Source organism: Tamandua tetradactyla, chromosome 5 (genome assembly GCF_023851605.1).
Source record: "Tamandua tetradactyla isolate mTamTet1 chromosome 5, mTamTet1.pri, whole genome shotgun sequence".
NCBI lineage: Eukaryota > Metazoa > Chordata > Mammalia > Pilosa > Myrmecophagidae > Tamandua > Tamandua tetradactyla.
In genome coordinates, this window is record NC_135331.1 from 140746666 (window position 1) to 140759933 (window position 13268).

A 13268-nucleotide genomic window follows, 5' to 3' on the forward strand; every position below is an offset into this window, starting at 1 on the left:
GGGTTTTTAGAAGTGATATTTTCTCTTTACTCCGCAGGAGTGGCTGTTTGCATTTGGCAGTTTAGCTTCTAAGGGTGTGTGGTTCTGTCTCCTGTACAGCCTGGTGCCTTACAGGAGAGAGAGATTTGGAGATATCGAACTGCTTTGATAGTATTATTTTATTTCATGTTTCAAATAATGTGCTGGTGCGGCTTAACAACGGACCGACACTGGTGTTTTGAATTAACAGGACCTGAAAATAATTTATCTTTAGAATCGGTCAGCACCAGGGCCAGGGAACAGCTTCCCTTAACTCTTCTTTTAATCTTTCGGTGGATTAGCTGTCTTCCCCTCCAGTGCTGAAATTAACGGTGCAGGACCAACTGAGCATGCGTACTTCTTCCTTATTCCACCCAAGTCCGTGCTCCCTGTGCCGTCGTTGTCCCGCCCCTCGCGGCCTCGACGTGCTGCGTCATGGCGCGCCTTACCGCGGGCAACCCCGGAAGTGGGTCGGGGGCTTGGCCTCTGCCCGGCGGCAGAGCCGCGGCCCGAGGCGCCACTAAAAGGCGGTTTAGCTGAGTGCATCCTTAAGGCTGCGGACCCCGGGGAGGATCCGGGCGATCGGTCCAGGATGCTGAACGTCCCTTCCCAGTCTTTCCCGGCCCCCAGCTCTCAGCAGCGGGTCGCCTCCGGGGGGCGTAGCAAGGTAAGATGATGACACACTGCCGGTCTCTTCTGTTCGCCGCCCGCTTGTATTTCGCGCTCCAGCTGAGCCCAATCACTCCTTTTTTCCCTCTGCTTTCAGTTCCCTTCGCCCGCCTTCGCTTCCTCCTGCCCTCGCTGGCGACCTATTTCTGATCTCAAGTTGTCTCCAGTCTTCGAACTCTCCTAACCTCCCTCCCTGTCACCTATTAGCCCCTCTTCTTTTCCATTCCTTTATTTCGCTGTGTCATTTCCCTTCCTCCAAGTCTTTTCCTGCTAATTAAATTCAGACGTATATGACAGGGCCAGACACTATGCTTGTCGAATTGTACGTAGTATTAACGTTGGTCTTTTAGCCTATACTCCGCCTCTCTGTTCTTTCTTCTCCGCTTTCCAAAGGAGTTGTGAATGATATAGGTCCCGTGGCAGAAGAGAAATACTAGTCAGTGACCATCTCTTCAAGGGTGAGGGCTTCTGAAGTTAGAGAGGATTGGAGAAGCGAGCTCAAAAATCTACAAACCTCTGATTATGTTCACAGACACACCTCCAGAACATGCCTTTTTTGCTTTCTCTGGTATCTGATTGTTTCATCACTGCCTTTTCTACCTAGATTACTTGCTGGCTTTGAAGCAAATTTAATATTCTTGAGGGCTTTTTTTGTTTGTCTTAGCATAGTTACTATTAGCAACAGGTGTAATACAAATGCTTCTTTTTTTGTATGCTGTATGGCGTGGTCATATTTCATTCTTTTTCATGTGAGTATCCCGTTATTGCAGCGCCTTTTGTTGAATTTTTGTTGTTGTTTTGCGTGTTTGTTTTTGTTGGGTTTCTTTGTTTGTTTTGGGAAGTGCATGGGCCGGAAATTGAACTGGGGTCTCCCCCATGTCAGGCAAGAATTCTACCACTGAACTACCCTTGCACTCCCCAAATGCATTTTATATTTGCAAAATTTAATAAAATTGTCTCCTGTGTTTATTGCATCTTGAATGTTGCCTGTTCCTGTTGTTTGTTCCTCATTCTGTAACCACATCTTCATTTTTTGTTTTTGAGGCTCCTACCTACTTGGCTACCCCTTTTTCTCTTCATTTCTGAAAAGAAGTGATGTTAGCATCATTTGTGACCTTCCCTGACTTTCTGTCTTTTTTTCTCCACTTATACCTTGACTTCTGACCCTGGATCAGAATATGGAATTTGGGGATCTGTAGCTTTCACTAGCTTTTCAGAGGTCTGTAGCCCCAAATATAATAACAGTTAAGATTTATTCAGTGCTTACTGATGGTCATGTATGTTCTAAATGTTTTGGCTGCTTTACATCCAGTAACTTGTTTAATCTTCACAGCATTCTCCTATGAAGTGTTTCACTTTGCTAATGCTGCTGCAATGCAATATACCAGAAATGGATTGGCCTTTACAAAGGGGATTTATTAGGTTACAAATTTAAAGTCTAAGGCCATGAAAATGTCCAAACAACAAGAGTATACCTTCACTCTAGAATATACCTTCTCTCTAGAAAGACTGATCACTTCCAAGGTTTCTCTGTCACATGGTATGGTAGTTAGATTCAGTTGTCAACTTGGCCAGGTGAAGGCACCTAGTTCTGTTGCTGAGGCCATGAGCCAATGGTACGTGAACCTCATCTGTTGCTGACTACATCTGCAGTGGGCTAGGTGTGCCTGCTGCGAGAAATGTTATTTGACTTAATTGGCTGGTGCTCAAATGAGAGAGCACAACATAGCACAGCCCAAGCAGCTCAGCATACCTCATCTCGGCACTCACAGCTCAGCCCAGGCCTTTGGAGATGCAGAAAAAAATCACCCAAGGGAAAGTTGTTGGAACCCAGAGGCCAAGAGAGGAGGCCAGCAGAGATCACCCTGTGCCTTCCCATGTAAGAAAGAGCCTCAGTTGAAAGTTAGCTGCCTTTCCTCTGAAGAACTAACGGAATAAATCCCCTTTTATTAAAAGCCAATCCATCTCTGCTGTGTTACATTCGGCAGCTAGCAAACTAGAACACATGGGAAGGCACATAGTGATGTCTGCTGGCCCTTTGCTCCTGGATGTAATTGCTTTTAGCTCCTGGTTCCAGTGGCCTCCTCTCTGAGCTTCTCTTGGCCCTCATTTAGCTTCTCTGGCACAAACTCTGAATTTTATCTCTTAGCTTAGCATCTCCAAATATCTGTGTCTTGGTTTCATTTCTCTGCTCTCCATGTCAGTTCTCCAAGCATCTCCAAACATCTACATCTGTATTGCCTCTGAACTCTTTTAAGAATGCCAGTAAACTGATTAAGACCCACCTTGAATGGATGAGGGTCACAACTCCATGGAAATATTCTAATCAAAAGGTCACACCCACAATTGGGTGTGTCATATCTCCATGGGAACAATCTAATCAAAAGGTCCCATCCTAGATAATAGGTCTGCCCCCCACAAGATTGGATTGGGATTTAAAGAAAATGGCATTTCTGGTGTACATAACAGCTTCACACCAGCACAGAGTGGATGCTTTTTATTATCTCCATTTCACAGAAAAGGAAACTGGTTAAGAAATGTTGCCTTAGATCCTATAGGCGTGTTCTGATATGAATCTGGCTATAACATCTTCATTTATCATCCAACCATCCAATCTTGTGTCCCCTTCCTCCTTGATGTTTTTACCTGTTCATCTTCTTAGGCTAAATGCTTGATTGAATAGTATAACCTTTCCAGAGAAAGAATCTCTGAATTAGAAAATGAGGGTTGTTGCCCTTCTCCATTAAAACTACCAACCATGTTCTCAGCATTTATTCAAAAGTGAGAACTTAGAGGCTAAGAAAAAAGATGTGTGAACAATTGTTTGATAGCAATCAAGAAATTAGTTCCTCTTGGCTAAATCTTATAATGGGAAGGAGCAAAAGTTAAAACATGGAGCTGGTGCAGTAAACTGACCACGTTATGAAGGACCTGGTAAACCACTCCAGGGAATTTAAACATTATTATAAATAATGTGGGGAGCCTCTAATTAGCTTTACATTTCCAAAAGATCCCTTTAGCCACCCTCTGAATTATGGAATGGAGGGAGTCCTGTGGTTTTGGTTTAATATCGTGAAGATCATTTTCTCCCATGTTACTTCATTTATTGGGACCAAGAAGGCTTTAGTGATATTAACAATAGGATGGTATAGATGGTAGGAAGGAATGTGAAATTGGAATAGCACCACAGACCTATTAACTTGTTGGTTTGGGGAGTAAATGAATGCCTAGAATAGGTATGAGTCAGGAAAGTGAGGTGTATATACTTCCTTAAATAGGCTTGCCTAAACATTAAATGTTCTTCTGGTACCATATTATAAACAAGTTGTTTAAGTTTAGATAGTAGCTCTTTTCCATAGAGACATTTTAAATTTTCTACTTGATTGTCTTAATAGCTTTTATCTAAAAGCCTTGAAATGCATTTTGTTAAAAGAAAGGAAGATAGAAAATGTTACAAATTTTCCAGGCAGGGGTTGGCAAACCTTTCTTCAAAGTGCCAGAAAGTAAACGTTTTAGGCTTTGAGAGCCACATAAGGTTTCATTCTCTTTACCACCATTACCACCTCCATATGTGAAAAATATTCTTAGCTCAAGGGCTGTAAAAGAACAGGCGCATGTCTTCATGTGCCAGTCCCTGCCTTAGAGTGTTACAGTCTTATTATGTTTTCCATTATATGATAGGCTTTGTTTCTCAGTGGAGTCTTAGGAAATTACTGCTTACTGATTTCTCATGTTCTATTTATTTTGGCCGTCGGGAAAATAAATTTTAGACAGTTGTTTATCTTTTCTTCTATCAAATCTGTTTTGATTTTTAAAGTGAAGAAATTTTGCTCCAAAGAGATAAGTGGCTTTCCAGCTCTTTAGTGTATTAGTGGCAGAGCCAGAACCAGAGCTTGTTTTCTGACTCCAAGTTCAATACTGTTCCTGTTATATTATGATACCATTATGATGAAAATTTGCATGACAGATTTCTAAGCTCCAGCTGATAGTCCAGGTATTTCAAATAACGTTCTATTTATAATTCTGATATTGCAGAAGTCATTTTGACAGCCTCCAAAAGCTGCAAGAAATTTTGTAGAATTATTGGATTTGAATTCTGTTGTCTTTTTTTTCTTTTAAGTCTCTCAGAATTTAGGAATAGCAGTTACAACTCCAGAGTGGATGCAACTGTGATAAGAGCTTATAGTAACCCTTTATAATAGGCCTCAACCTGATAACCCATGCATGCTCTTGGCTTCAGTTATCTGAGTTTGAATATTATCATTAGTCTATATGAATGAGGCATGATAATATTTGTCTTTTTGTTTCTGACCTTTCATTCAACATATTGTCCCCAAGGTTCATTACCTAGTTGCCTGCCTCAGAACTTCATTCCTTCTTGCAGCTGCTCAATAGTCCATTGTATGTGTATATTGCAGCTCCACTTGCATTCCTGAATGGTTGTGCCCTTAGGCCAACTACATCCATTGCAAATTTGAAACACTGCTGCCTTGAACACCAGCATGCAAATGACCATTCATGTCCCCACTCTCAGTCCCTTCAGGTATATACCTAGCAGTGGGGTTGCAGGATCATCTGGCAACCTCATCGCTAACCTCCTGTGGAACCACCACACTGCCCTCCAGAGGGGCTGCACCTCTCAGCTTCCCTACCAACAGTGAATAGGTGCATCTCTTTCTCCACATTATGTCCAGCACTTGTTTCTCTCTGTTCATTTTTAAATAATTTTCTTTGGACATCAAATAATCCAACTTAAGTAAAAAATCAATGGTTTCTTGTGTAATCACAAAGCTATGCCTTCACCACTACAATCTGTATGAAGACATTTCCTTTTCTTCAGCAAAGAATCCCATACCCTGCCCCTTTATCCCCACTTGTTGACATTTAGTTTGGTATGATGCCTTTGTTAACATTCAGTGGAAGCATATTACAATGGTACTGTTGACTGTAGACCCTAGCTTGCATTGATTGTACTTTTTTTCCTGTATACCATCCCATTTTCAGCACCTTTCAGTGTTGACATTCATTTGTTCTCCCTCATGTAAAAGCATTCCTGTAATTGTACATTTAATCACCATCATTGTCCACTCTAGGCAGTCCTAAGTTATACCTTATCAGTCTTTATCCTCTGTCTTTCCTTCTGGAGTCATACATGCCCCCAGCCCTTCTCTCTCAACCATACTATCATTCAGTATACTTATATTATTGTGATATCATTAGATTGTATTGTACTATCCATTTCTGATTCTTTACAACCAGTCTTATTGCACATTCTGTATTCCTTCAACACTAAATATCTATTGTCTTTTAAATTGAAATAAAAGTCCTGAAGTCACTTGAAGAGAAGCAGCAGGTAGGAGGAGGGTAAGCAAGGAGCTTGAAGAAGCCAAACTTAATTGTTCTCCTGTCCTATTTTTTAGGTACCTTTAAAACAGGGCAGAAGTCTTATGGATTGGATTCGACTGACCAAAAGTGGAAAGGACCTTACAGGACTGAAAGGAAGAGTAATTGAAGTAACTGAAGAAGAACTTAAAAAACACAACAAAAAAGATGATTGTTGGATAAGCATAAGAGGTAGGTGGTATTTATTATGTACTTCAGAAAATATTGCCTGGATTGTAATGTTGTACATTCCCTTGGGCAAGTTATTTGGTGAAATGGTTCACATTTGATAACAGGAATGTGCTCTGTACTAAGAAATAAATTATATAATTCTGACCTTGGATAGTATTTCTTTCTTATTTTTTGTTTACATTCTGATTCAGAAAACAGTGCATAATAGAAATGAAAATTTTATTCCTAACATCTTTGTACTGTTTCCTTTGAAAGGAAAAAAGTCTTTGTCAAGCAATTTAATACCAAAGTAGTGTAGTAAATTATTCGATAACACTGTTTATATAGAATAACTTTCCTCCTCAGTTCCTTGTAACAGAATTCTACTGGGGGAAAATATCTGAGAAACTGAAATAAATCAGAAAGCCCTGTGTTAAAGCCACATCTTCATTCCTCACTTGGAACAATTTTTATTGTTTTCTAATGTATATTTCTTAGCAAGATTAGGTACGTGATTTTTCTAGCCCATAGTTGTTTAGCAGCTGTAAACTAGAAATGAGTCTCTTGGAAGGAGTGAGCAGAGAGACAGTAGGGGCTGTGATAAAAGCAGATCTCATCGTAGCCAACAATCAGGCATGTAGGAGGTAAGCAGAAACAATAAAGAAAGAGCCCAGAACTGTACAATTAGCATCCACAGTGATGTCTTTGAGTCATCCAGAAATGGTTAAATAGGTCCACTGTCCTCTGTTTAAAGAAGAAGGGAAGTGTGTCATTTATTGTTCTTATCTCAGTTGTAATTTTATCATTGTATAATTTTGATTTGTTGTGAGTTATCCTGATTAGACTGTAAGCTGTGTGAGGGCAGGGATCAGGTCAGTCTTATTTACTGCTCTCTCTCTCTGGTGCCTGGCATATAGAGCTCATGTGGAGCTCATATTTGTCAAATGAGTGCAACACTAATCGTTTTTAAGAAGTTTTGTTATTTAAAGAGGTGAGTGGTTGTTATTGTGGGTTGGTGATATGATAGACAGAAAGCCACCAATAGACACAATTAGAGTGTGAATTTTTTTTTCAGTGGCAAAAAGTATTGAAAGTTCAAGCAGGTGATGACATAGCTTGCTCCAAGTCTGAAGAACAGCTGTTCAAGTCCCCCAAATTCCTCAAGGACATACAACACTGGCTAGTACAAGCAATCAGAAATGAGGATTCTGCCAGGTTCAAGAAGCTCCTTTTGCCGTTTTGTAGTTTGTAATATCTTCCTAGTTCTCCCTCTGTGCTGTCTGGCTGTTAAACAGGTGCAGGTAACTGGTACAAAACGTTCCTCCCTACTATTCCCAAATATTTTCTGCTAGATTGGGTGAAGTGGAGGGCAGTTTCTCAGGAACATATCTCAGCTGGCCCAGGCTAAAGGCATATTTGAGCTCTGTTTCCATGACAGAGAACCACTTCTCCAGAAAATGTGCTTATGTAAACCCTTCATTTCCCAGTGATGTTAGATAAATGAAGCCTTATTTTAATACACTCGTGTTTTCTTATTCCTGTGATATTGATGGGGATAGGTTGCTATATTTGAAAAGTAATACTCTATCAATAATAAGGCCTTTCCCCCCTTGCAAAAGTAAAATACATCTAATTTTCTTTGACAGTTTTTTTCATTTTTTCAAGAAATACTTATTCAATTTAGACTCTGCCCTTGGAACTTCCACTCTAGTAGGAGAGAATAAATATCTGTTAGGCAAGGCTGAATGGAGTGCCATAAAAGGGCTAATAAGTGCTATCAGATTGAAGGAAGGAAGACGTGGTTTAGGAGAATCCAAGAAACTCTTGAGGTGAAGATAAGCTTTGAAAGAGTTGGTAGGATTTCAGTAGGAAACAATAAGGAATTGCATCCAAGTCAAGAAACTCTTGAGGTGAAGATAAGCTTTGAAAGAGTTGGTAGGATTTCAGTAGGAAACAATAAGGAATTGCATCCAAGTGGAGGGAAAAGTTTCAATAAAGGTATAGATACAGTACTTGAAGTATGTTCTGGAACTTGAAGTATGTTCTGGAACTTGAAGTTGGAGAATTATGCAAGAAAAGACTAGAAAGGCAGGTTAGGTCAGATTATTTGAGGACCTTGAAAGCCAAACCATGAAATGTGCTCTTTACTTAGATGGCAGTGTGAACTATTGGGGGAGTTTGAATATGAGGACATTGTGATTGGAGTATGCCTTGGAAAGATTAATCTGGTAATGGGACGTAGAGTGAATTGAAATGGAAAAAAGAAAGCATTTAGTTCATTACAGTAATTCAAGTAGGAGCTCATCCAGAATGTTGTCAAAGGCAATGGAAAGTAGGATGAATGTGAGACGAATATATTACTGACAGTTTCTATGTGTCCCCAAAGTAAAATAAAGTAAAAGAAAACACATGACTAAATGTAATTGTCTCTATTTTTTTTTCATAGCGGTCATAATTTAAAAAGTTTCGGATAGATTCTTTGGAAGGGTCATGTATGGATCCAAATTTTAATCAAAGCTATACTATATGGAATGATGGTGTATTATTAATTTCCTTTGTCTTTTGTAACAAAGTACCATGAACTGGGTGAAAGCAACAACAGTTTATTTTTGCAAAGTTCTGAAGGTGAGAAGTCCAAAATTAAGGTGTAGCCGGGCTATTCTCCCTCATTAGAGTCCAGGAGAATCCTTCTTTGCCTCTTCCTAGCTAGTGGTGGTGGCCAACAATATTTGCCTTTCCTTGGCTTGTAGCTGTGCTCTACTTCCGTCTGCATAGATGTTCTCCCTGTTTGTGTCCCTTCTCTTCTTATAAGGGCACCAATCTTTAGGACCCACCCTAATTCAGTATGACTCATCTTAACTTGTTTACATCTGCAAAGACTCTATTTCCAAATTCCAAATAAGGTCACATTCATAGGTACAGGGTGAGGGGTGGGGCAGTTAGGATGTCAACATATCTTTTGGGGGCACATAATTCAACCCATAACACATAGTATCAGTAAAAAACAAGATGTCATTTTTAACATTTGCCTGATTTTTAGATCAGGTCTAAATTCAGGTGATTAAGATGAGACAAACACAGTGCATTGTTTCAATATATCATAGAAAATGTACAATTTGATGCGGGTTTTTATATCTAATATTTTGGGGACTATTTTCTTTTTTTGAGTGTATAGCAGCATATCTGATTCATGCTCAGGTATGCTGAGTCCGGTCACATTCCAGAATATCATGGTGTGAAAAGAACACTTTACTGGCATCAGGCCCTGTCTGAATCTTGGGTCTCTCCACTGTAAAATGTGAGAATTGGCCTGGAATGTTTTCTAAAGCAGGTGTATGGAGTGGCTAATTTGTTTATTTAATTTCATCATTTTCTGTAGGTGTGTAACTACTGTAAAACAATAAAAATTGCATTGTATGGGATATTAAGGGAATGAAGGTGATGCTACCTTCTCAAAAACCTCACTGAATTTATCATTAATTCATGTTTTTCTTGTTTTTTCCCTTATTGCTGTTTTTCCCCTCTCTTTCTCTCAAGAATTAAAGTTGATTTACAAACATTTGGCACTTTGAGCAAACCGTGCAAGTCGAGAGCTCGGTATAGCTCAGATCAGACTTTGTTTTTACTATAGTATTATATTTGTTGTGGTGGATAGTCTAGTCAGTGCTAGTAATGACAATGGTTAGGCAACATGGTACAGCCTTTGATCTTAGGGTGAGGGAACTTTGGCCTGGTACTCAATAACAGTTCATTTTAATAAAAGGTATTTCAAAAAAGCTAATTATATTCAGTGGACTAGTGGCTTTGCTAAAAATTTAGCATGCTTAGGTCCCCCAAATAGGATTTAATGGGTCTCATTTATAATTTAGAAATGAACATGTTTTATATCTTCTAATGCTGATTGTCATATAATGCTTGAGGCCACAAGAAAATGGCTTCTAATGGGTCTGTATTTTTCATATATTTCCTAAGTATTTGAAAAATCTTGGCAAGTTGACTCCTAGAAGGAATATTTAGCCCTGTTATACTTTCCTAGGTTTCTAGGTTCATTTATAGTTAACTTTTTAAATTGTATTTGTTGAATGGTAGCATGAACTTTTGTGAATATTTCTTTCAGTTATCTTTTATTTATACTATAGTAATGATAAAGCGAAGTGAGTTTTATTATTTATTGATTAGATTCAAGCACACCAAAAATAGAACTTATTTTTTCCAACGGTTGATTCTTTTCTGTAGATTTCCTTTAGTGCCTTGTTTCAATTCTGTTTGAACTGCAGAATTGCTAGTATCTGTCTCTAGCAGAAAAATTTTTTTTATCTGAAAATTATTTTCTTGGGAAAATTTTCACATTTGGTACTAATGTTTTAATTTGTAAAGAAACGGATTATTACAGTACTATAAAGTGTATCTAAACAATAATGTATTATTATAGTTAGTGCAACTATTCTGTGGATTACCTACTTTGTATACTATTTATTATTTTCTTCTTGACATTTAACATATTTTAAACAACTTCTACTATCAGTTGCTTGTTTAGGGAATCTAAACCAATATTTTTTAGAGGTTCATTTTACTTCATTTTTCCATTTCAAGCCTAACCTATAGATTTCCAGTTTCCTATTTTTCCACACCATTAATGCAGATAAGCTAATTGTTGTTGACTTTATTGATTCCTCTGCCTTAATGACATCTAAGATTACTTATTTACTTTCTTTTTACATTTTTTTTTTAAATCTTTTCCCTGACTAAAATGCTCTTTCTCCCCTTGTAAACCTACCTAATCTCCTTCGGGGTCTAAGTGTCTTCCCTCCGAAGCTATCTCTCTGGGAAGACTGTCCCAGCTGAATACAAGCTCCAGTTGTATCAATAAATGCCAAATAAAATATATAAACTGACTAAACAACCTAAAGCTTGTGATTTCCCACTGTTTCTTCACTTTTCCATTCATTTGGCACACTCTTCTGCAATTTGCCTGGTTTCAGACATAAGACTAGAGACTGAGTTTGAGGCCATGTTGGTTGAGGGTAGGGGCCCCCGAGTGAAAATGCCAGCATCCCAGCGTGTGGTGGGAAAGGGGATGAAGTTTGGTTGTGTAAGCCCTCTAACTTTGTTCTTTCTTTACAAGATTGTTTCCATGATTCAGGGTCCTTTTCACATCTGTATGAATTTTAAAATCACCTCACCAGATTCTACCAAAGTGCCTTCTTCAATTATGATTGCAGTTGTGTTGAATCTCTAGATAACAATAGGAGAATTCATATTTTAACATTGAATCTTCCAATTAATGACAAGGTGTATTTCTCTGTTTATTTTGGTCTTTAATTTCTCTGAGTATTGTTTTAGAGTTTTCAGTGAAGAGTTTTGTAGTTTTCAGTCATACACATTTTTAAAATTTATTCCTAAGTAAATTGTTTCTTTTTATGTTCTTGTAAATAGAGTTGATTTTTAAAAATTTCCCTTGTTTGCAACTAGAAATACAATTGATTTTTGTATGTTGACTTTGCATCCTGTGACCTTGCTAAACTTATTTAATAGTATTTTTGTAGATTTCTTAGGCTGTTTTATGTATATAACTGTCACTTGTGAATAAAGACTGTTTTATTCCTTCCTTTCCAGTCTGTATGCCTTTTATTTGTTTTCACTTCATTGTACTGATTTTGACTTCCATCCAGTACAATGTTTCATGAAAGTAGTGAGAGTAGATACCTCTGACTTATTCCCAACGTCAGTGGGAAAGCATTCAGTCTCACCATTAAGTATCGTGTTAATTGTAGGTTTTTTGGAGATATCCTTTATTAGATCAGTTGGTTTATGCCAATTCCTTGCTTATGCCATAAACAAGTCCAGAGTTTGTAGGGTAGGCTTTCAGGAAGGGAAGATCATCATGCTGTTGTGCAGAGACAGTCAGGAATGGAAAATCATGAACAATTAGGAATTCCATGAGTACGGACCAAAGCAGGTGGAATTTCTTCTATCAGGAAAGTCTCTGCCTTGCTTTTAAGGCTTTACCATAGATTAAATCAGGGTCAGTCAAAATAATCTCCCTCACTTAAAGTCATCTGATTAGGGACTTTAATTGTATCTACAAAATCTCTTTGCTGCAGCATGTAGATTAGTGTTTGATTGAATAACTGGGGAGTGTAGCCTAGCCGAGTAGACATAGTGAAAAACTGTCACAGCGAGTGTTTCCTCTTCTTTTGTCTGGAAGAGTTTGTGTAAAACAGCTATTACTTTTTCCTCAAGTATTTTATATAATTCACCAGTGAAACCATCTGGGCCTTTGTGGGAAAGTTTTTAATTACAAATTAAATTTTTATAAAACATATAGGAATATTCAAATTTTCTGTTCTTTCTTTCTTTTTTTTATTCTGCATGGGCAGGCACCAGGAATTGCACCAGGAATTGAACCCGGGTCTCTGGTATAGCAGGCGAGAACTCTGCTGCTTAGCCACCATAGCCTGCCCAGATTTTATGTTCTTATGAATTTCATATAAGTTGTTGAACACATATATTAACATAAAATTGTTAACAATCTTTCCTTATCTCTTTAGTATCTGTAAGTTCTGTGCCTTATTTTATTCCTGATAATGCTGATTTTTGGTTTCTCTCTTTTTCTCGTTCTCTTACTAGCAGTTTATCAATTTTTATTAATTTTCACAAAGAAGCTGATTTTTGTTTTTGATTTTTTGTATTGTTTGTTTTCTATTTCACTGACTTCTGTATCTCTATACCTCTGTATCTGGGAGGTAGCTATTTTAAGACTTTTTTTCCTCCAACATTGAGCTCACTGTGTTTATGGAAGTAATTTGTAGTAACTGTAGTTATATTCATGGTTAATGCCAGAATGATTTGATAGTCATAAGTTCAGTGTTGTGATTTGTACCCCCATTTGTGTTTCAGCTGTTGCCATTGTCTTTTTTTTATTAATTAAAGAAAAAAAAGAAATTAACCCAACATTTAGAAATCATTCCATTCTACATATGTAATCAGTAATTCTTAACATCATCACATAGGTGCATGATCATCCT

General features: G+C 38.0%; 1 protein-coding gene across 2 annotated transcripts in view; it reads left to right on the forward strand.

The window, feature by feature from the left end:
• The first annotated feature begins 458 nt into the window (after positions 1–458).
• CYB5R4 (cytochrome b5 reductase 4) overlaps positions 459–13268 on the forward strand; it is a 96926-nt gene continuing 84116 nt past the window's right edge. For both annotated transcript variants that reach the window (XM_077162351.1, XM_077162352.1), the window contains exons 1-2: positions 459–685; positions 6108–6261. In XM_077162351.1, coding sequence (XP_077018466.1) covers positions 611–685; positions 6108–6261 — 229 coding nt within the window. In that variant the 5' untranslated portion in view covers positions 459–610. The remainder of the gene's footprint in view (positions 686–6107; positions 6262–13268) is intronic.